Genomic DNA, 25,185 nt, shown 5'->3' with positions numbered 1-25,185 from the left:
GGTGAGAGGGGAAAGATATAAAAGAGACCTAAGGGGCAACTTTTTCACGCAGAGGGTGGTACATGTATGGAATGAGCTGCTAGAGGATGTAGTGGAGGCTGGTACAATTGCAACATTTAAGAGGCATTTGGATGGGCATATGAAAAGGACGGGTTTGGAGGGATATAGGCCAGGTGCTGGCAGGTGGGACTAGAGTGGGTTGGGATATCTGGTCGGCATGGACGGGTTGAACCGAAGGGTCTGTTTCCATGCTGTACATCTCTATGACTCTATGACTGGGTTTGGTGACATTCTCTCCTCTGCATCAGAAGGTTGGGGTTTCAAGGGTCACTCTCGAGTTGACAGCATAAAATCTAGGCTGACTGGACAGTACTGGGTGAGGGTTACTTTTGGCTAAGGTGTTAAACAAAGACCTTGTCTGCCCTCTCAGGTGGATATTAAATCCCCTGGGTTTGTTTGAAGTGAAGTCCCCTCATTGCCCTGACCACTATTTACCCCTCAACCAGCATCACTGCAACAGACCATCTCATCCATATCACAGGCAGGAGCATGATGGGCACAATTTGTTACTACAGTCAAGTGCTGGTTAGGCCACACCTGGAGTACCGTTTTCTGGTTTGGTCTTCTTACTTGAGAAAGGATGTTCTGGCGCTGAAGGGGGTGCAGAGTGGTTCACTCAGTTGATTCTGGAGTTGAGGGGGTTGGCTTATGAGGAGAGATTGAGTAGACTGGGACTATACTCATTGGAATTTTGAAGAATGGGGGTCAATCTTATAAAAGCATATAAAATTGTGAAGGAAATAGGTAAGATATAAGCAGGGAGGTTGTTTCCATTGGCAGGTGAAACTAGAACAGGGTGGGGGAATAGCCTCAAAATAATGGGGAGTAGATTTCAGACTGAGTTGAGGAGAAACTTTTTCACCCAAAGAGTTGTGAATCTGTAGAATTCCCTGCCCAGTGAAACAGTTGAGGCTACCTCATTGGATGTTTATGGCAAAGATAGATAGATTTTTGAACAGTAAAGGAATTAAGGGTTATGGCGAGAGAACGGGTAAGTGGAGCTGCGTCCACGAAAAGCTCAGCCATGATGTTATTGAATGGCGGAGCAGGCTTGATGAGGCCAGATGGCCTACTCCTGGTCCTAGTTCTTACATTCTTATGCTCCTCGATCACAACGATGACTGCACTTCATAAATAACTCAGTGGTTGTCCGTTAAGCACCTCGGAGCTTCCTGAGGTTTGTGAAAGGTAAGCCCAATCTATTTGTGGAAAGCTTCCTTGAGAAGGGATTATGTACAGTGTCTAGAAGGTTAAATCGGAAGACACATTATCTCAGGCCGTGTTTAACGACCAGTCTGAACTGTCTTTTAATGGTGAACGACCAGTGACTCCCCAGATGAGGTTTTACTTGCAGAGAACCAGATGAGGACAGTATGTAATTAGTCCCCAGGGCATCAACCAGATTCCTGAGATCTTAACCTTCTGCCTTTAGATCGGTCCCTTTGATGAGATGCCTGGTTTATTCTCTATATCAGTTTCCCCTAGTTTTATTGTCACAGCCGAATCCTAATAAACAATGAAGCAATCTGCCATGGATCAGGATTATACTTGGACTTTGGGCTTGTGTTAACTCCAGATAAAAATAACTAGTTTGTACCACAGGCATTTAGTTCTTCATTCAACAATTCAATTCAACAAAACCACTGAACAAAAACCTGTATTTTAAGCAGAAATGACTAGACGTCTAAAGAGTATTACTGTCTCTAGGGTAGAAGTGGCATTCGTAGGTCAACTATATTTAGTCAGCTGAACATTAAAGCCCAGATAATCAGGTACCATGTTAAATAGTGACTCATGTTTTACATTTAGGTATTATTTTTAGTCCTAAACTTCTGTGCAATAGAATTTGATGGGAAGCGGGGTTCTAACCTGTGCAGTGCAGTATAAGTGCACTGGAGTTCCATACAATGAGTGTAATTGGAAAGGGGTTTGATGCATTGAGTCACTCCTTGATCTTGGGACTCCAGGGGGGGGTGCTGTACTAACAGTGGCAAGTGCTGCACCTCTGATTGGCCAGCAATCAGAGGGAGGAAGGACATCATATCCTGGGTCCTTAGTTAAGAGGGCATTCACTTCACCCAGTGTCCTCCTAAAGATGAGAGAGAGAGAGAGGGGGGTAAAAGGTAGGCACTTTTGATAGTAAGCCAGGGAAGAAGATAGATGCTACTAGGAACTATGAGTGAGCGGAAATGGATTGCTGTACTGAAATGAATTGTTATGACAGGACCTGGGACATTGTGGTGGGTAAAGGACATGGAAGAAGGTGTTCAGGATTAAACATTATTGAACGCGATCTTGAGTCCTACAGAATCCCCAAGCAGAAGATAAAATGTTGCTCCTCCAACTGACATTGAGCCTAGCTGGAGCAGGCCCAAGGGGAAAAAATCATTTGTGTTACCGATGAAGGGAAAGACTAGGAAATCAGATCAGTGGTCCCAGTTCACAGGATTTGTTAAGATGGATCGGAACACTGTTTCTGCATCTTCCTTCTCTGGATGCTTACACTTGTTTGTAGAAGATACAAACCGGTGACTTGTGAACATGGTGACTTGTTCACACTTGTAAAAGTCTCTGATTCGTTAATTAAAACTCTCATATTTCAGCAACCTCTGTAGGATAAATAATTAGCTTTCCTCAGGCTTTAAATATTCTTTACTGTAAAATCTGAGACAGCTCTGAGCCTGAGAAGATCTGACAGCTCCTCCCTACCTTGCTTACAGTGACAAGTTGTTCTGCTACCTGGAAACCAATCACATTGTTGTTGGCAGGCAGAAGGTCTTTGTTATCGATTACTGGTCAGTACCAGTTGTTGCCAGATGAATTTCCATTTGTACAAAGCCCTTTGGTTCCAGCTCGTGTCAAACCATCAACTCCTGCTTAAAGCAGCAGCTACGTAAACAATGCTTAAAATGAGTGCCGGATTACTAGTTTCAAAAATTGCAGCAGTACTTAATTTTTAAAGCAGTTCTTTTCCCATTTCAGTCCCCAATCAGAAATACAGCAAAATGAAAAGATATGCTCTTCACAACCCTTCTCCCACATGAGTGGCAGCTTGTGAGACAGCCACAAGAATTCTGCACAGTGAGTGTAAAGCAGAAATCAATTTGATGCACTGGATTTGTACACTGAGAATGATTGAATTTAGTGTTAGGGCTGGATTTATCTGGCTCCCCCACCTCCTTTCAGTTGGTATACTTTAAGGGCGTGGGGAGAGGGCTCAAATAAAATAGCAGGGCTTTCTCACCCTTCCGAACCCTGCTAACTAATGACTGCAGGGAACACTGTGTCCCATAAATTGAGGCCTTAGTTTTCTGCACAACGGCTGGAGCTGGAATATTATACAATCACAATAATTGTTGAAGGGTTTAGTGTATTGCAGTTCTGTAAAGTAGAATGTAATTAATTGTGAAGAAGGAATTATGGCCTGTTAAAATGCTGCACATAAGATTGAATGTTAAATTCCAGATAGAATCAGGAAGATGAATAAGTCCTGTTCAGTGTGCATTTTATGCTTTGGTTTTCAGTGGGAGCACTCTTAGCTCTCTTGTTCATTTTTGTTGGGAAGTGGGCGTCACTGCCAAGGGCAGTATGCATTGCCAGTCCCTAACTACCCCTGAACTGAGGTGCTTCACTGATCCATTTTAGAGGGCAGTTAAGTGTCAACTGTATTGTGTGAGTCTGAAGTCACATTCTGGTCAGACATAGGTAACGTTAACTGATCTCCTGCCTTAAAGTGAATCAGATGGGTTTTTAACACAATAATTGATCATTGTTTCTGTGGTTGCCACTACCTTATGTTTCTAATTCATTAATTGGATTTAAATTCCATCAACTGCAGTGATTGGATTTGAACCAGTGACCCCTCAGCATTTAGCCTGATTAGTCCAGTAATATTACCATCATGTGTTTGAGTCCCAGAAACTTTAATGTATTGGTTGACGTTTCAGTGCAGTGCTGAGGGAGTGCCAGATTGTCAGATGCTTCATCTTCCAGACAAGGTGTTAAACTGCAAGTCCTGTCTTACCTTCTCAGATGGACATAAACGATCCCAGGGTTATTTTTTAAAGATAAACAGGGGAGTTCTAGCCAAGTGAGCTGGCCAAAAATAGTTTATAAATAAACCTCATTAAACAATTTATGCTGCTTGTGAGAGCTTGCTATGCACAAATTGGCTTCCATGTTTCCTACATTACTGACTTCACACTTGTCATTGGCTATAAAATAGTATGAGATATCCTGAGGTTGTGTAAGTTCCCTCTTTAATAAACCCATGCAGCCATCCAGATAAAATGATTTCATTAGGCTATTTTTGGAGGGTCAAAAGTAGAAAAGTAATACAATCATATAGCACAGGAACGCAATCATCCTATCGAGACTTGTGCCAGTTCTTTGAAAACTCTTCCAGTAAATTCCACTCCCTTGTTCTTTCTTTGCAATCCTTTAAATTGATATGACATTTTTTCTATCACGTGATGTGGGCATCACTGATTAGTCCAGCATTTGTTTCCCATCCCTAAGGGTCCTTACGAAGATGATGGTGGATTGCCTTTTTGAACCACTCGGGGTTTAGGTGTATCTAAGTTTTGACCCAGTCATAGATAGGAAACAGTGATATAGTTCCAAGTCAGGATGGTGTGTGGATCAAAGGACTCTTGGGGTTAGTGGTGTTCCTATTTGTCTGCTGCCCTTGTCCTGCTGAGCTGTAGTGGCCATGGATTTAGAAGGTGCCGTTGAGGAAGGCTTGCTGAATTGCTGTGGTGCATCTTGCAGATTGTACACACTACTGCCACTGCATTGGTGGTGAAGAGACTGACTATTGAAGACATGGGATGCCAGTAAAACAAGCCGCTTTGTCTTAGCTAGTGTCAAGCATCCTGAGTGTTGTCAGAGCTACACTCATTCAGACAAATGGGGAGCATGCCATCAATCCTATTTGTAGATGATGGACAGGCTATAGGGAATGAGGAGATTAATCTTTCTCAACAGTATTTCCTTCCCTAAGTTACTCCTAAATCTGTTTCCACCACTATTTCAGACAGTTCATTCCAAATAGAAAGATGTGTAAAAAGAATTCCTCTTAAATTCTTCTTAAGTCTGTGTCTCCCAGTTACCAAATCTCCTGACCATGGGAACAATTTCTTCTTAGTTAGTCAATCAATGTCTTTATAACTTTGAAGGGAAATACCTATGTATTATTTGGAGTGTTATAATTTCACTCACAGCTTCCTTAATACATTTCAACACAGCCATGTCATTTCTGTTGCGGATTTGAAAACAAGAAAGAGTTGCCTAAAGCTTTCTGTGCGCAATCAGTGGCCCTTCGGAGGTTAATTATTTCAGTCAGTGTTCCCACTGAAAGTAATGGAATCATGTTCTTTCTCCAGCTTGTGCTTTATAGACGCTGTTAAAATAAACCGAGTCACTGCAAACCAGGCAAGCAGGGGTCTCGTTTTCGTTTTGCCCATTAGTCTGTAATTACTGTGTATACTGAGAGATTTGTCACTCAGTGCCTGGGTGGTATAAGAAGTTAAAATACTTTCCTGCTTGGGGAAGGAAAAAAAGGAATAACTGTTGTTTCTGTGTGAGAGGACCACATATGAATGGACCACAGTGATTGTACTAATTTCTGAGCCAGCACTGGAGCTTGTTTTTAACAATTCAGACTACGCAGTGTGGTATTGAGGCTCACAGGTCAGTAGAAACCTCCATGTTTCATTTTGTCAGTCAGTCTCTGAGGGGTCAGCAAAACAAGGGGCTTAACTTTCAATCCAGGCACTAGATCGTTTCCAGATCCTGGTCAAATGCTATGTTTCTGTCGCTAATGCAACACTATCTTCTAATGCAGGTTAACCAAGTCAGACCAGAGGTGAGTTTGGTACCCATTTAATGGCATCAAGTGCTGTCAGGAGGTCGGTACTAACACCTGAGTACAATCTTCAAAGACAACAGTAGGCTGGTCTTGGCATTACCTTGCAGAGTAGAGGAATCAGAAGATCATAGAGTCAGTAGCTCAACACCACAGTGAGGTGGCCAAACAGTGAAGCCAATCTGACTGAATAACTTTTCCTGACAACAAAGCATCCTTCAGCATCAGCATGACTTGATCGCTCCTGCTATGTATCCGATGGAGGTCCAGCAGGCTGTTTGGGTTTTCGATTTGAAAGCTGCTTTTGGCCCTCTCCAGCCCATCAGCAAGCTCCCCAAGGAGCGGTATTTGAAGTTAGGTGGGTTCCTCACTCCTCCCAGCCCGTATGCTGGGTTTGAAAATAGAGCAGGTCCTCTGGCTTGCCATCCAGGTGAGTTATTTTCAAAAACATGCTCATACCAAATGTGCTTCATGCAAGCAACTGAGAATCAAGCCGAAAGTCATGACAATTCTAATGTGTAGCCCTTAATTGGAAGGAGAAACTTACCTTCTTGCTCTTGATCACAGTCTAGTGGCTCTCGTTACAGAGTATCTGAGGAAAGACCACTGCTCTATTCAGTTATTGGATCCTCCTGGTGCCTCAATTACATGTAAAGTATAATCTTACACAAGTAAGAGATGCCTTTGGCTTGTTTGTTGCATGGAGTCAAGATCCACTGTTTGTTTGTTTTCTTCTGTACAGAACCGAACTGCTTTAGTGACTTTGTATGTTTTTTATCCATGAATGATGTATATTTTTGAAATAAAAAAAGATCTTTTTAATGTATTGTTTAGATGTATTATGACACACCTCTGGAGCAGGTAGGACCTCTTGGCGCAGAGGTAGGGATATTACCGCCATGCTACAAGAGCCCTATGCTATAGAGTGGATGCTGTGCTTACTGTATGGCTGGGCAGCAGGAACATAAGTTACAATTCCCTGTGCTGATTTGGGCCTCTTACCCCCATCCTGAGAATCTCTGGCTCGCTTCAGCCCTGGTCCCAAGTTACTGGACCCTGATATATCCCCCTGCCCTGCTGCTGCCTTATCTCCATTCCCTGAAGAGCCGAGTTTCCAATTTTCTCGAATGAAATATGGAATATAGGAGCAGGAGTAGGCCATTCGACCCCTCAAGCTTGCTCCCCCATTCAATAAGATCATGGCTGATCATCGAACTCAATACCCTAATCTCGGCCTCCTCCACATCTCTTTAGTACAAGAGCCGTAACTACACCCTACTCACCTATAAAGGCATGGGTTAAGAATTGCCTTTTCGGCTGTGTTTGTCACAAATCGACTATATTCTGGTAAGCGCAGTGAGAAATAAGTTTGCTGAATTCTGTTTTTCCGGGTGTTATCTCTCGTCTTTCCCATTGGAGTTATTTTTGGTGGGTGAGATAATTTACTTCTGAGAAGCCTTTCTTGAAATCCAGTTGTTAGTTGCATGTCGAGGAGGTGAATTGTTTTACAATCTGATATCCTCTTGAGTTTTTATGGGACTGCCTAGCCATGGCGGCTCGCACTGACGTCTGTGAAATGGGAACGAGGAGATTGTTGGTGCTGCCTGAACTTCTACAGAAGTGCACAACAGGAAGCAGCTAGCACTCAAACTGGATTAGCAGACGAGAAACCTGTGAAGGCTGCCAGGAACAGTCAGCAGTGAAGGCTGTTGCTTCCATTACAAGGACAGTAAACTGCAGGAAGTCAGCGGCCTCTGATTACTCCTCTCCATTTTCAGAATGCTGTGTGACACTCATTTCCTCTCTGTGAAGTACACAGGCTTTGTTCGGCACTGACTTGCCCTGTCCCAAGAAACAGGATCTCATCCCTTGCTGCTGTCTTCTTGTCAATGTTATGTTTCTTTCAATTAAAGGGAAATATTCATTTACTTTTTGGTGTGTGTGAACATTATGAAGTATTAACTGTTTCACTGTGACCATTCTGTATAGAATGCATTGACTTCTTGATTTTAGGAGACAAAAAAATGACCTGTATGCTTTCATTTTGTCTTTAAAAAATTAATAGTCGCTTTTAAACCAGGGTACAAATTGTCGGATTCTTATCTCGTCTCTTGAGTGGATCAACACACAGGCTATTATCTATAGCCCACAGTGCTGGTGGCCATGCCAATAAGTGGTTGGCAGAATGCTAAACAAGATGTTGAAATGTCATTTGGGTTGGTGTTACCCAGCGTTTACCACCTACAAGATGCACTGCAGAAATTCACCAAAGGTCCTTAGAGAGCGCCTTCCAAACCCATGGCCACTTCCATCTAGAAGGACAAGGGCAGCAGATACATGGGAACTCCACCATCTGTAAGCTCCCCTCCAAGCCACAAAGTGGGAATATATCGCTGTTCCTTCACTAACATTAGGTCAAAATCCTGGAATTCCCTCTCTTAAGAGCATTGTGGATCTACGTACAGCACATGGGATTGCAGTGATTCAAGATGGCAGCTCACCACCACTTTCTGAAGGGCAACTAAAGACGGGCAATAACTTTTGGCCAGGTAGTGAAGCCCATGTCCCACAATTGAATTAAAAAATAGTGCAGCACACTTATACTGACATCCTTACAGACATGTAAGGAAAGAGAAACAGACTCTCCAGAAAGCTGTTTGACCATCCTGCTCCCTGGCAGAACCTTTGATCAGCTATAAGATTGTACAGTGGAAAAATAACATCAGAAAATGTAGACTTTGTGCAGCGATTGCTGTCATTGTAACTTGTTGACCCAATTTTCTTTCAATACACAGACCAACCTGTCTGGAGCCACTGTCAATACTAAACATACCATGGGCTTGCATGTGGTGATGCGCCAGTTATTTGTTTTGTTTACTTGTTTTATTCCTTTACAAGTGTTCTTTTGGGCAGGCTAGATATGTCTGAGAAGGCTAGATATGTTAGCATCCGGCAGTCAATTTAAACATGCTGCATTAAAAAATAAAAGCTTGTTTTGATTTAGAAAGTTCTTGTACCCTCAGCATGCCTTCACATACCAGTAAGTATTCTTTGAAATGCCATTATTGTTGGCTTTGTAGAGACTAGGGCCAAACAAATGGAGACTACATCGATATTCTAGAGCTGCTTAAGTATTGAAACCCAGTTCAAAACATCTGGAGCTATTAAAAAAAAACAAGTAAAAATGACCATGAGGCTGTGAGGCTGTCAGACTGTCAGATGGTATGGAGGGAGGCAATGGCCTCATGGTATTGTCACTGGGCTGTTGATCTGTGAACCTAGGTTCAAATCCTGATGTGGCAGATTATGGAATTTGAAGTTAATAGAAAAAATCTGGAATTAAGGGTCTAGTGACGACCATGAATCTATTGTCAGAAAAACACCATCTGGTTCACTAATGCTATTTAGGGAAGGAAACTGCTGTTCTTACCTGATCTAGCCTACATGTGACTTGAGACCCACAGCAATCGGTTGACTCTTAACTGCCCTCAAGGCAATTAGAGATGGGCAATAAATGCTAGCCTAGCCTGTGCCACCCTCATCCCTTGAATGAGTTTTTAAAAAAACTGGTTTTATCGAGAAGGAAATCCACTTTCTTTCTGTGTTGTGACCTTATGTGTAGTTCCAGGCACACAGCATCATACTTGAACTCATACCTGCACTGAGCTGAGTGGGATAACTAGAAATGACTTCTGTATGCCTCTCCTTCCAGCATTCCCTTGTCTTGAGACTAAATTGTATAGAAGGCAAGGCCTCACAGAGCTAATGGGATGGTGTTTACTTCAGCTATTTTTGGTGCTGAACAAGGGATGAATGATAATCAGACCACTGGGAGGTTACCTATCTTATCTCTGGATAGTTGGAATGGACAGAATTTGATCCCCAAGGAGGCTTTGGCAAGTGGCTCCCAGTTAGAGCACAGGAACCCTTATAGAAAGAATGTAATGTCTATCTTTTTGGCTTTGTTTCTTATTTTCCTAACTTATACTATGTATATCTAGAATTTAGTGTATTTTTTTCTTTATTTCTTCTATTTTGTTGTTCCTAAAGTACTTTTTCCCTAAGATGATGCCCTGTGTTGGCGACACTGCACACTTTAAGCTGTACTCCTGTTCTTTTGCAACTCGAGTACATATGACAATAAACGTAATTCTAATTCAAAGTGGCTATTTTGGTTGTTGGTTGGGTGGAGGTAGCAGGTGGAAGCCCCACTGCTGTCCCACTTCCACCCCAAATCAACGTTATGGTGGGATGGCCTCCGGACAGCCTTTCTGTCCCATGGACAATGAGGCCCCTAAGTGGGGCATTTGATCCGCACCGACGAGCCTCATTCAGTCACCATTGGTATTAACTCAGCAATGGATGGTGGGGAAGCTCACTGTGTGGGGAACAAGAGAAGCAAATCCATGTGATGGGGTCAATGGAGAGGCCTCACTCAGAAGCACTCAGTGACTGATTGCGGGGAAGGGAGAGGGGATGGGGTTGCTAAGAGCCATCTCTTGTCCTTGCAGCCAATAATTCCCCTGAAACCCTTCTAGCCCCATCGCTCACCTGTGGCTTGAGTACAGTAAGCCTGGTCTGGATGCATATTGCCTGCCTGGAGCTGCTGCAATGCAAAGAGCTTGGTTGGGAACTCTTGCTAGGTGGAACACCTTTGATCTCAGAAATGATTTGTTAAGTGTCGAGAGGCATTTAATTCATTCCTAAAAGAGGGAATGTAGCTCTCAAATGGGTGGGTGAAACCTCCATCAGCTTCATCAAATCCAGTTCTTCTATATCCGCTTCCTTACAACGCGTGAACTCAGTTTCACATCGCAACAATGGCATTGCAGCATTCCCTCAGTTATTGTACTGAAAATGTCAAGCTTGTGTGCTATGTTGATAGAATATGCTATCTGAGCTGAACCGGACTGCAAGTTATACTACTATCTCAAGAGTTGGCCATACCCCTTTACCAACAAGTCAATTGTGTAAACTAGGATGTTGTAGCATATGGTGATTTTACTTTAAAAAACTATCTCTGTGCCCCATTGACCTTTGTATTCATTCACTTTGGCGTCCAAATGGGATCATCAGTAGCTCTTGACTTTCTTCCCAGGATGACTCCTTTTTCACGAGCTATGGCTCTGCCTATTCCAGCAGTGTGATTTCAACTTGTTTCATAGCAGTAAGACAAACCTTACCCTACTCATTTCAAGACCAGCCCAGCTTGCGACCACTCCAGCATTTCACTGCACTCTACAGGAATCAAAAGATTAATCTCCTGGAAAACACAACAAGCAACTTGGGAGAGGGAGAAAAATGATGGGGGTGGGGGAGTTTGGGGTTCTATACTCTGATTTTTAAAAAAAACAGTACACGTAGTTCTACTATAACGTGTCTTATGTTAACACCAATTGGTTGTAATGCGATTGGGTGAATAGGGAATGCTGTTTCTAAAGCACGATCTTTTAAAGTGTGTGTTGGCTATAACACAACTAGATCGCCAACACTTCAAGTGTTGTTTGCATTGTGCAATTTTTGTGTAGCACAGGGTCGCCCAGGAACACAACCATCGCATTCTGGAAGAATTGCCTGCACGTTTCTTTGAACACCGTGGACTGTGTCTAGAAATATTCAAGATGAGAAACAAAGCTATTTTGCTGACCACCAAGGCTGAGTAGCACCGTGGGTATGCTTCCTGAATGAAGTGGCAAGGTAGGATCCCAAGATCACTAATACAACATTTAGGTTCAGTATAAAGACAGCTTTGTGGGATTGTGCGTAGCCGTGTGGCTGGCTTCAGGGAACAGAGGTGTGAATCTTGAGGAAATGGAAATCAGCTTGCAGCGAAAGTAGGTAGGGCCACACAAGTGGGCAGAATGGAAGAGAAGGTGTATGGCATGCTTGCCTTTATTGGTCAGAGCATTGAGTGCAAGAGTCAAGATATCATGTTGCAGCTTTATAAGACTTTGGTTAGAGTATTATATTTTGTTCTGGTTGCCACATTACAGGAAGGACATGGAGGCTTTGGAGAGGATGCAGAAGAGGTTCACCAGGATGTTAAAACAGAAATTGCTGGAAAAGCTCAGCAGGTCTGGCAGCATCTGTGGAGAGAAATCAGACATTTTGGGTCAAGTGACCCTCTTCCTCAGAACACAACCTGATGGTGGAGCAGTAGAGACTGAGGGAAAACTTGGTAGAAGTCCACAAAATTAAGAGATGCGTAGACAGGGTTGACAGGAAAACCTTTTTTTCCCTTGAGTTGAAATGTCTGATATTAGCAACAGGGGGACATTTCAAAGGAGATGCGAGGGGTAAGATTTTAAACAGGGAGTGGCAGGTGTCTGGAAGGTGCTGCTGGGGTGGTGATGGAGGCAGGTACGATAGGGTTATTTAGGGGACTTTTAGATAAGCACACAAATATGCAAGGAAGGGGGGGGAGGATATGGACCAAGGATAGGCAGAAGAGATTAGTTTAATTTGGCGTCAGGATTATCAAAATGTCGTGGGCCGATGGACCCATTCCTGTGCTGTACTGTTCTATAAAACGTAATATTTGAACACCTTCAGAGTAGCACTCCCTAAATATTGTACTGTCTGCCTGGACTACCCATTCATTGTCTCCATTGTGGCTCTCAAACCCATGCTTTTCTGAGCCAACAGTGAGAATGGGACACCTGACCCAAAGTTTACCCCAGTCTACTTTATGGATTTCTCTCCCTCTCTCTCCCACTATGGCTCATGCATGTGATCTCATATTTATTGCTAATTAAAGTCCTCAAAGAATTTGCCGTGCAGAAAAAGTGTGAAGCACAATTGCTTGGCAATCAGTCAGTTACCATGTTAAAAACAATCCCCCTGTTATTCTTTTTACTAAACATTTCCCCAGAAACATCGCTCTGGTTGTAGTTAAATCCAAGGTGACGTTACTCATACAATTCATTGACAGGAAGAGCACACAATGAATCATTAGTGAGAAAGCAATGAATCATTTCTTATGATGTATGGAGCTTGAGGGCACAAAGCCAGTGACATCCTCCCAGAGTCTCCATTACGATATCAGTCTTGGCATCAACTTCTTGCCGTCCGCTAAGTTTTAGTCTTGTTGTTGAAATGTTGAAGCAGAGAGACTGAATTTCTGATCTTCAAGTCATCCCATTGCCATCAATCACTGCATTCAGGAAGTGAGGTCTAGTCAGCTCAAATCTGACTGAATCATGGTTGGTGCTCATTCTGACAATGCTGAAAAGCATTCACCTGAGGACTGAGTCAACAACTCGATGGTATGGACTAGAAACAGTGTCATTCCAGCTAGAAACAATAGAAGATTGGAGAAAGATGAAGCTTATTCTTACAGATTTATAATGGTCAGAAGGAAGCCTGACTGAGTGCTATCAATTCACCAAATTTAAAAATGACGAAGTTGTATTTATATAGTGCCTATTGATACCTCAGTACACACCTAAACGGCTAAGACAAAGTACTTAGTGATGCATAGTTGCTGCTATAATGTAGGATTGTGAGATCCTACAGTGTTCCTGAGTGGGATGTAATTGGAACTACTGTACTTTATATACTAAACAGAGGTGTGAAGTACAGATATAGAGAAATGCTTTGATTTTAGGGTGGTTGACCACTATGTATGCTCAGACTTGATTTGGGCTTTCTGAATCAGTCTCTGGCACGTTCATCCAGCTCGCACTGATCCCAGCTCACACTCATCCCAGCTTACACTCATCCCACTCGCACTGAGCCCAGCTCACACTCATCCCAGCTCGCACTGAGCCCAGCTCACACTCATCCCAGCTCACACTCATCCCAGTTCACACTGAACCCAACTCACACTGCCACACTGAGCCCAGCTCACACTCATCCCACTCGCACTGAGCCCAGCTCACACTGAGCCCAGCTCACACTCATCCCACTCGCACTGAGCCCAGCTCACACTCTTCCCACTCACACTGAACCCAGCTGACACTCATCTCAGCTCGCATTGATCCCAGCTCACATTGATCCCAGCTCACACTGATCCCAGCTCACACTGATCCCAGCTCACACTGATCCCAGCTCGCACTGATCCCAGCTCACACTGAGCCCAGCTCACATTCATCCCAGCTCACACTTATCCCAGCTCACACTGAGCCCAGCTCTCACTCATCCCAGCTCGCACTGATCCCAGCTCACACTCATCCCAGCTCACACTCATCCCAGCTCGCACTGATCCCAGCTCACGCTGCCACACTGAGCCCAGCTCACACTCATCCCACTTGTACTGAGCCCAGCTCACACTCTTCCCGCTCACACTCATCCCAGCTTACACTCATCCCACTCGCACTGAGCCCAGCTCACACTCTTCCCACTCACACTGAACCCAGCTGACACTCATCTCAGCTCGCATTGATCCCAGCTCACATTGATCCCAGCTCACACTGATCCCAGCTCACACTCATCCCAGCTCGCACTGATCCCAGCTCACGCTGCCACACTGAGCCCAACTCACACTCTTCCCGCTCACACTGAGCCCAGCTCACACTCATCCCACTTGTACTGAGCCCAGCTCACACTCTTCCCACTCACACTCATCCCAGCTTACACTCATCCCACTCGCACTGAGCCCAGCTCACACTGAGCCCTGCTTACACTGAGCCCAGCTCATACTGACGCATTGAGGCCAGCTCACACTGGTTCATTATTTCCTGGAGAGGTGAGACTTTTCAGATTTCTAGTCTCTGTGTATTTCACTGGCTGCTCAATGTTGACAGAGGCTGTGATCATTCCCAGTATCCCTAAACTTCTGCTTTAAGGAAGAGGAAATGTGTGAGCAAGCTGCTCAGCCCCTCAAAGTGATCGCTGTATTGCCGCTTGGCGTAAGGCCTGGAAAACCAAAGAAGCTGAGAAGTTATTCCTTTGTAGTGCAGGAGGATTCGCGACCAATCTTGTAGAGACTGATCACCACATTTATTGCTGCTGATGGGACATTTTCTGCTTTAATCAAGCTTTGTTTAGTTTGTTTGGATCATGTTCCTTTTTACTCATCAGTTACCTCTGAGAATGGCTTGGGTGTATGTCCAGCTTGTGGATCCATTGCAGTGCTGAGGAGGTGCCACACAGTCCGATGTGACATCTATTGGATGAGATTAGTTTGAGACTCCAGCTGCTCTTCAGGAGGATGTTAGAGAAAACCCACAGTATTGTGTGAAGAAGAGCAGGGAAGTTGTCCTCCATGTTCCAGCCTGTAGCATCAGTACCCCGAGAAAAGAGGTTTGGTCAGGTTATTTGTTAAAAAAATCACAGGACACCAGGTTACAGTCCAAAAGGTTTATTAGAAAGTGCAAGCTTTCGGAATGAGGCTGTGTGCAAAGTGACTGCCACATTTCCTATACTGCAACAATGACTACACTGCAAAAGGTGCTATAAAAATGCAAGTCCTTTAGGTTAGCCACATCCTGAAGGGGCACTTGCTTTGTTGTTTGTTGCCTAGGTAACACGAAGGTCAACCTGAGTGCTCCATCATCCCAGGACCAGTGCAGGAGGCTGGATCAAGTTAAAACTTTATTGCTGGAACAGCACAGCACATCAAGTTAAAGCAGACTTGGAGAGAGGGTGGAAGCAGTGGGAGTGTGTACATTATAGTTCTCAAAGTTAAAAAAGGGAAAAAAGATTAAACGGAAACCTATTGAACGATCTAATTAAGCCGCGATTAAATGCTGCCAGATAAGCTTCATTTTAACAACTTTTGCTGGGCTAACCTTAAACAGCCTTCAGCTGCTGTGACCCATTTTAGCATTTTTATCTCCTGACCATTAGCTGGGTTCTTGCATAACCCATGAGGTCACCGCATTATAAGTACACATTTCCAAGACGATGACTGAGTTTTTTCCCTTTCGACATGATTCTAAATTTGGCCAGCCAGCTCTCTCACAAAAATGCAAGGAAAGAAAAAAAATCCCGAAATGTCGTCAATGAAATGTTCCCACCCAGACTAGCGCTGGTGGTTGGGACAGGGAACTGGCTGTATTCCCAGAACACTTACACTGCAGCAGGCCTGGAAAGGCTTTAAAAAAAATCTTGACAAGGAACAAATTTATAAGGAAGTGGAGGAAAACTATGCTGGAATGCTGGCTGGAGCTAACTTCTCAATCTTGCTCTCTGGGAGAAGGGGAGGTAAACAATCATGATGATGGCAATGATGATGATGTCTGGCGGTTGCGAAAACATGAAAAGCAGAAAAAGAACACATTTCCTTCTGAGGGCAAAATGTGTTTCAAGTGCAGGTGACGAAATGCCGATAAAATGTGTGAGTTAGTCTGGAAAGGAAATGTGTTTAGTAGTGGTCAAATTGTAAATGGCACCCCTGGGGTTTCTGTGGAAATGGGAGGAGGGGTGAGGGTATCGGGGAAGGCTGCTATTTTGCAAATAGTTTGTCTTTTTTGAAGAGTGCCAAGCTTATATTGAAAATAAGCACCTGGACATTGTCATTTCCTACCCTGAACTACCGCTTCAGGTGGTCAATGAAACAAGAGAGCTTTAAATAAACACTGCATTCTCCTTGGTCTATTTTTAGTTGCTTTTTTTTGCCTGACTCCCTTGCTTCCCTGCACCAAAGTCATTAACTCCTCACCGATGGAGTGATTTCAACAAGCACCCGGTTCTGATCTTGTTCTGTAAGGCTCATCATTCACAGATGAGCTCTTGGCAGTGAAGAATGGCAGACAATTTGACTATTGGGACCATAAGACCATAAGACATAGGAGCGGAAGTAAGGCCATTCGGCCCATCGAGTCCACTCCGCCATTCAATCATGGCTGATGGGCATTTCAACTCCAAATTCTCCACATTCTCCCCGTAGCCCTTAATTCCTTGTGACATCAAGAATTTATCAATCTCTGCCTTGAAGACATTTAGCGTCCCGGCCTCCACTGCACTCTGCGGCAATGAATTCCACAGGCCCACCACTCACTGGCTGAAGAAATGTCTCCGCATTTCTGTTCTGAATTTACCCCCTCTAATTCTAAGGCTGTGTCCACGGGTCCTAGTCTCCTCACCTAATGGAAACAATTTCCTAGCGTCCACCCTCTCCAAGCCATGCATTATCTTGTATGTTTCTATTAGATCTCCCCTTAATCTTCTAAACTCCAATGAATACAATCCCAATCAATCACAATTGTGCCTGATCTGACAATGTCTCCTTTACCTTTCAAAAATATACTTTATTCATAAAAGGCTCTCTTTGTGTGTATATATAATATGTAGTCACAAATGTAGTTCATAGTGTCACAGAATTCCTACAGTGTGGAAACAGGCCCTTCAGCTCAACAGGTCCACACTGAGTTCAGTACAGGTGTATATCAAGTAAACAAACAAAGCGTTGAACTTTGACTTGATCCAATAAACAAAACTTGGAGGTGCCGGTGTTGGACTGGGGTGGACAAAGTTAAAAATCACACAACACCAGGTTATATTCCAACAGTTTTATTTGGAAGCACCAGCTTTCGAAGCTAATGCTTCCAAAACAACCAAAGACATCTCTTATACATACAATACTAATATTTACATGTATTTGAGGCACTGGGAAGTGCGATACCTGAACAGACTCCCATTTACCTTCAGACAGTGGTCTTTCCCCACTGTGCCTTGGCAGACGCTGCCCCGTGCTTTAGTGTGTCCATCAGCACATAGTCCTGGACCTTGGAATGTAACAGCAACACACAGTCGAGGTCCACTCCTTGCTCTGGAAGACCAACACGTTTCGGGCAGATCAAAGAGAGTCTTTCACTGCATTGATGGTCCTCCAGGGGCAGTTGATGTTTGACTCAGTGTGCATCCTGAGAAACAGACCGTAGAACACGGAGCTGCTCGGAATGAACCTCAACTAAATCCACTGCATCTCTGTCCAGACTTCCTTTGCAAAGGCACATTCCAACAGGAGTGGTGTGACAATCTCTACCGCCCCCACAGCTGCTTCGAGGGCAGAGTGCGGTGACGCAGACAGACTGGGCATACATGAAGGATCTCCCAGATAGTGCCCTTCTCACCAGCAGCCAAGCGATGTCTTGGTGAAAGTTCTGGCAATGAGGGATTCTGCCAAATGACTTGGACAGTCTGCTCAGGGAATTAGGTGACAGGATCCACCCTCTTCATTTTCCCTCAGGGTCTCAAGGACACTACATGCTGAAGCCTGACCTGTCCACGTCTCACTGTGCATCTGTTGGAATTAATGCATTATGTTCAGGGGAAGGGATCCTAACTGATTCCTGTCTCCTCTTAGTCCAAACGAATGCTAATTATAACATTCATAGCACCATCATATTGCGCTGACGGGAGAAATCAGGGAGTGAATCATTCAGAGCTCTAAGTTAAATTTACTGTTTGCTACGTGCTGGGCAAACATTTTGACAGTTTTACTTATTATTAAATGTTAACACAATGATCCGAATCTAATGCCCATACCTCTGTACAGAAAACAGACGCTGAATCTTCCACAATGCCACACTAATTCAGTGTCTGTTTCCCTTCTGTTCATGAAGTGCTCAAGATTAGTGATCAATACCAGTGATCAAAAAATTGGCTGTCTTACTTTTGCTGCTTTTATAACTGGCTCCATTCATATGCTGGATCACAGTTAGGTCATGCAACATAATTAATACAAATGCACTCTTAAAAAAAACAGATCTCTGACTGACACGAAATGTCAAATCAGAGTGTTCACCATCCAACAACCACGAATCTTATAACACTGAAAGAGACTATTTAGTCCAGAGAGACTGTGTTTGCTCTTTTAAAAAGCTCTCCAGCTAGTTCCATTCTCCACTATTTGACCCAAAGCCTTACATTTTGTTCTTTTTCAACTCCATATCCAATTCTTTCTGAAATTTACAATTGAATTCGCTTCCCTACTCCTTCAGGCAGTGTATTTCTCTCCCTGTTAACATAAACAATACATTTAATAAAGTTGGGGGGGTCTGGGTGTGAGCTGTCCAACCATTCGGGAATAGTGTTATCACCACATTGTGTCCTTCAGGGCAGCGCAACAGAAATAATTGTGTCACGAATTTTGAGGACCACTGTGGGCACATTTGTCGCTGATGATCTGGGAAAGGTGGGGGTACCTCATCCTGAATAAGTTGGAGCTGAGCTTGTATCACAATGGATCGGCACAGGGGAAGGAATGTAGCAATCGCAGCTGCCAGTCCACTCGCTAACCAGGTTTTTTAAAAAATGGGTTTATCAATATCTTTTACAGAATAGCCACATTCCCCATTTGGGTCTCATTTGTGTTCAGGGCTCCAGGCTAAGCTGCATGTCAAGATCTGTAAGCAAGCATCTTTATTACTGGCCAAGAGGTTAGCACGACTATCTCTTGGCTACCTCTAGATTCCAGGCCTGAAGGTTGAACTGCACCAGGATCTGGGATTTGCCCCCAGTAGGGTATTTGTTCCTGGAACAGCAATGCTTGTGTTCATTTCCATTGCTTTAAGCATTAGATGTGGATAACAACACAAAAAGTCTTAAACAGCTGTTTATTACAGCTCCTAATATATACATATTACAGTCAGTGTCTGGACTAATATTATGCTATTCAGTTACAAACAGAAACATCACACTCAACATGCCATGCTTCAAGTGGCCCCAGTTAAGCTGGATTCTGAGACCTTTATACCCTCAGGTCACATGCTGGTGATATCATGCCTCTTAAAGGCATTTTTGACATAGCGGGAGATGTAATAGGACAGGCAGTCACACCAGCAGTGTAGCTGGTCAGATACATTGACAGAAATGAACATTTGTCTTGAGTCTCCTGTTAAACTACAGCTTCGGGTTCTGCGCTGCACCGACAGCTCTGGGAAGGACGGTGTGGCGGATTTCATGCTAATGGAATAAGGGATATAAACAGTGGGGAAGTTTGGTAATTAGTGGAATGGTCGGGGATACTAAAAACCATTGTTACCTCATTTATCCTTTCCTGTGTTGCCACAGTGGATGCACATTAGAAGTACTTTATTGGTTGTAAGATGCTTTGAGGCATCCTGAAGAATCTTGCATAAAGGCGATTAATGCCTTCCTTCCCCCCCTCCATCCTGCTATTTACGGCAACATAAACACCTATTTCATTCGGGGGAGCGGACGGGAAACACTTTGCTGATTTGAATTCGAGCTATCTGAAAAGTTAAACGGGGGGGGGGGGCTCACAAGCTGAGTGAGCAATACTGCCCTGAACAGACCGAAAACTGACCCGAACGACCAAAGCTGACCCCAGCATGGCAGCACGGTCCAGGCTTAAACCACAATCTTGTTGTTGACAGACACCTTTGCTGCAAGATAACAAACAGCAAAAGGGTGAAAAGGTCATGGAAGTGAAATTGCTCTCCTGCTTTGTGCTGGGAGGGGGCACCAGTTGAAGCGTGGAAGTGTCCTGCTCTGAGTCCCATTCATTGCCGGGAACACAATGCACAATGGGGCGATATGTGTGCTAAGTGCACCGCTCGTCTGTCGTATGCCATTAAATGCTGCAAATCCCTCCCCGTTCCTGCGCGGAAGAGCCTCCTTTTGCACAGCAGCCCCTCAGTAAAGAAGGAATACTCCCTCCCACCGTAATTTAGCAACGGGGAAAAAGAATCGCAGAAAGAAGAGCCCAATATGTTGAGAAGTTGAAAGGAGGGGAGGGGGGGAGAAGGGGGCGTGGAATTGCACTGAATAATCCCACAGGAAATCTTAACCGGAGTCTCTCAGAAACTGCACCTTTTCCTTCCGACTGTGTCCCAACTCCCCTCCCCGCAAGCGGGAAAGATACATTTCGAAAACACATAGGCCGTCCTACTGAGGCTGAAAGGTGGCCCGCATATTTACGCGGTGAGTCAGGAATGCGGAGCTCCACACCGCCTCTCCCATGAGTTGGGAAGGCTCTGTCTCTGTCTCTCTGGAGAGAGTATTGTGCTGTAGCCCTGCTGCAGTACGGCTTGGAGTCTGCACACACACACACACACACACACCGGAGGAGAGAGCGAGAGAGACACACACACACACACATACACATAGATACAACACAGGAGACACACACACAGGAGAGATAGATAGAACAGATGAGATACACGCAGGGGAGAGACACATACAACAGATACACATAGATATACACACACGTATGAGGCAGAGGAGAGAGACATAGATAAAGCAGAGCAGACACAGGAGAGAGAGACACACACACATCCATCCGAAGATCCGGCTTTCCCCCCGCTCTGGACTCTTGCCGAATTGCATCTGCCCTTTCGTTTATTTAAAAACCCGGTAGCTGCTTTGAGCATGTATGAAACGGAGATGAAACTGAAGATCAGAGTCAGACGGATCAAAGAAGGAAGGGAAATCCGAGGTGCGTATTGAAAAGTTTAATTCTTAAAACAAAAGGCGAACTTTATGTCTGAAGTTGCTAGCAGAAGCGAGTTGCACTGACTGTAATGTATCTGTTTTTTGATACACCGTGTGTCAGCATGAGCAGGGCCTCTGCTGCTGTGGTGTCAGGAGATGGGGTGGTGGGTGGTGGCAGTGGCATTGACAGATAAGAGGCAGGGGTCCTGAGGTCAAGACCGTGAATGACCTGGGAGCCAGTATTAGTATGAGCTCTAGCCCCTGCCCCTTGTTCCTGCATCCTTCCCTTCTCCGCAGGCGAGAGTGAGCAGACTTGGGATGGTCACAGTGAGTGAAGGGTTAATGGAAACGCTTAAACAAGGAATCCAGAGTTAACGTGATCTTATCCATAAAGTACAGTGTGACAGCTGAGAGAGAATGCTTTGTGAATTATGTAATGACAGTGTACACCCTGCAGAGGACACTCTGTTGACTAATAGCATGTTGAAGCAATGATGATCACACATCCCCTCTTTGTACCTTACTGCTGCTGGGAACAAAAGGGAGAGGAGGTAGCTTTTCGTTTTAAATGTTAAGCTCGAAACTTAAATATCCCACCATGGGTGAACACAGACGGACGCCCCTTGCCTCTGCCTTCCTGGGTCATGTTCTCGTAAACCACAGAGCCACTGATGTCATGCCTCAGGAATGATATTAGCATCCCAAAAGCTGGCTATCTAATCGAGCCAAAAAAAAGCGCTCCAGATGAAATGATTTATTGGAACAGTTCCATGGCAACACATCTCCTGGACTGATGTCAGAAAATTGGACAAGTGTTTTTTTTTGGATGGGGGAGTTGGGGGTGGTGGTGGATATTGTCGTTGCTGGAAGATGTACGGCTGGTAAGCTTTTGTTTGATGGAGCATAACAAGTGGTTGAGCTGTCGACTGAGAGGGCTATAGAAGTAGCACACTGTTCTCCCGAGAGTGATAGACAGAGATGGGGCCTACTGCAGCATGATGTCATCCAGCTAGTTCACAGCAGGCTTAGAACCAGCTGTAACCAAGTACTATTGTTGAGCTCTAACCTCTCCCCTCAACAAAAAAAGCAGCAGGCAGGCTTGTGAGGCAAGCTGCATATTCTTTATCATAATAGGATACTTGATTTGGGTAGCATCTCTATCAAATCATTGTTATGCTTTGTGACGTTGCTCCCTCCTTTGGTCAGTCGTGAGTTTTAAATAGCCAGTCGTTTTTGAGTTTTGATTTGATTTATTATTGTCACGTGTAGAGTGAAAAGTTTCGTTTTGCATGCAGATCATACCAGACAAAGTGCATTAGGGAACTGGAACAGAGTGAGGAACACAATGTTATTGTTGCACAGAAAGTGCACAAAGAATGAGATCAACATTAAATTTAAAAATGTGAGGTCCATAGTCACAACGGGGAAGACATTGTTCTCCACAGAGCCCACAGCACTCCACAGGGTAAATGGGTGCCTGAATTACCTTTTTTTAGTTTGGACGGTATAAAAAATATATGATGGCATAGTACAACACAGAAGGGGTGCATTTGGCCCATCATATGAGTACTACGTCTTTGAAAATGTATTTACTTAGTACCATTCCATTGCTGCTTCCCCATAGCCTTGCAAGTGCTTCCTTTCCCCATATAAATGCAATTTCATTTTGGAAGTTACTCTTAAAACTGCTTTCATTGCCCTTTCAGGCAGCGCACTGCAACTCCTGACAACATGCTGCAGAAAAAAACCTCATCATTGCCCCTTATTCTTCTGCCAACTATTTTAAATGTTAAGAAGTTATTTTTTGCAACCCTAGTATTGGGTTCTCTTCCTTGGAGGCCAATCGAAACAGAGTGCAGTTATTGAGGGTTTAATGAGGCTGCTGTGCACTTAGCGATACTTTGATTTTGATTTACACTCACAAGACACAGAGACAGGAAAGACAACTTGTTTGTCAAGAACTGAGCTTAAGTTTGCAAGGATCATTTATAGACCAGGATTAAAGCTTTCCAGCCAGCTGATCTTGTTAGTTAAATACATTCTTGTAATTTTTTCCTTTGTGTGTTAAAAAGGAACTGAAGTACAAAAAAGCCGCCCCCATGTATTTAAGGAAAGTATTCATAGTTTGTCAGGACAATACTTGATTTATAACATTCATAAATCATCGTGCAAGGTTGCAAATTTTATTTTGTTTGCTATGTTTAGTTTGCACCTGAATTTAGGTCCATCCTCCATTTATAAAGTTGATATAACTGAAATATCTGGCATTACTTTTTAATGTATATAAACATAAGGGTCAGATAATATTTGTGTGTTCATGTTATTCCATGTGAACTTCTGTTTCACATGTTAGCTCATCTGAAGGCAGCGGAGATGGTGCTACTATTGGCCTCAGCACTTCTAAATTAAGGGGGTTGGCGAACATGGAAACTCCCCAGGTTTTGTGTTCTTAAAAAGGAAGACTTGTGCTCATATAGCACTTTTCATAACGGTCAGGATGTCATAGTGCATTTCACAGTTAATTAAATACTTTTTGAAGCATTCTTGCTGTAATTACCATCCCACATGGACATTGCATTGTCGACACTACTTGTCATGTTGCTCCCTCCCTCCACATACAGAATATTTGTGCCATAAATCACTCTGTGTACTCAATACATGAAGAATGTGCCCTTAAAATGTTTGGAACCATTTCCCCCAGCAGGGAGTGATCACTTTAAAATAAACCTAGTGAGCAACGAACTCAGACTAATCATACTTATAATTGCAAAACTCTGATTTGGTAATGTATATAGGTGTGAAATCTGTTACTGATGAGAAAGTTGGACTGAGGCTGTTTGTGTAACTAGTGTTGTGTTGTAATGCTTGTGAACCGTGGTTCAGTTTTGCTTTACATTATTGAGCTCTGGTCTGGCTGGAACAATTGTTCCTGTTTCTTCATCCATATCTGTCCCAAACCCTTCGAATGCGGGATTAAGTAAACAAACACTTGGATGTTTACAACTCGCTGCTGATTATTTACAATTTGCCTAGCTCTTTATAAAGCAAGCTCCAAACTGAGGAACACTGATGAAAACAGTGGACATTTAGCCAAAAATATAAAGCAACAAACTCCTTTAATTTGTAACCTATCAGGTTGCCACCTCCAGGTTAACTGAACACCAGGATATAATTTAATAGGCTGCCGCCTGGCCGATTCAGTCATCCATGTATTATGTGGGAGCAGCAGAGGTTTCCAATTAAGGAGTCAAGCTAATTTTCAGCCCCAGAATGTACCCTGACCTAGCAGCCAAATGATTTATTGCCAGCTTTTGGAGGCAAGGGCATTGACCTGCACCTGTGCTTCGCTTCAATCGTGATGTGATGTAATTGTCAAATCCAGGAGGTGATGTAATGCAACTAAAAGAGCATATTGAAACTGTGGGGGGAGGAGAGCTGAAACACTATACTGGGCGTGGATTCAGGATGTATAATGTTCCTGTTAATGCAGCATGCTGTCCAATGCAAAATATGTTGTGTATCTGTGAACATACACTTGCCTCCCCTTCCCTTGAATGATCATAAATCCCCAGCCTTGCAAAGGAAGTACCAAGTTACTGAGATTGAATATTCTCATACCCAAAAGAACCGCGTACAGTACTGGAATTTGACTTCTGTGAAATACAACATTGTTTGATTCATTTCACTGACTGATTAGGAGAACTTCTGTTGTGATGTGTAGGCACCACTGAATTCATTGAATAGAGTGGAAGCTGAGAACATGAAATTGAAAGTAAAGACAGTTTTCTTTTTAAAAAAAGGAACTCAGGAAATGGGTGCCATTTATCGCTTATCCTTAATTGTGCTTGAAAAGGAGTTGGTGAACTTTTCTTGAACTGCTGTTGCTGTTCGTGTGTGTGTGGAGTGAAGATGTAAGA

At 43.7% G+C, this 25,185-nt stretch overlaps 1 protein-coding gene across 2 annotated transcripts in view; it reads left to right on the top strand.

The window, feature by feature from the left end:
* Positions 1–25,185, top strand: part of LOC122557954 (dual specificity protein phosphatase 8-like) — a 222,225-nt gene that overhangs the window by 176,670 nt on the left and 20,370 nt on the right. Inside the window, exon 1 of one of the 2 annotated variants that reach the window (XM_043706219.1) lies at positions 20,231–21,272. The exons of the other annotated variant lie outside the window; for it this stretch is intronic. Within the exon in view, the coding sequence (XP_043562154.1) occupies positions 21,206–21,272 (67 nt within the window). The 5' untranslated portion in view covers positions 20,231–21,205. Of the gene's footprint in view, positions 1–20,230; positions 21,273–25,185 lie in introns of those variants that run through there. 2 annotated transcript variants of the gene reach the window in all.

The sequence above is a fragment of the Chiloscyllium plagiosum genome, chromosome 16, assembly GCF_004010195.1.
Source record: "Chiloscyllium plagiosum isolate BGI_BamShark_2017 chromosome 16, ASM401019v2, whole genome shotgun sequence".
NCBI lineage: Eukaryota > Metazoa > Chordata > Chondrichthyes > Orectolobiformes > Hemiscylliidae > Chiloscyllium > Chiloscyllium plagiosum.
The sequence above is the reverse complement of the archived record's forward strand: the minus strand, read 5'-3'. Positions and strand labels throughout refer to the sequence as shown.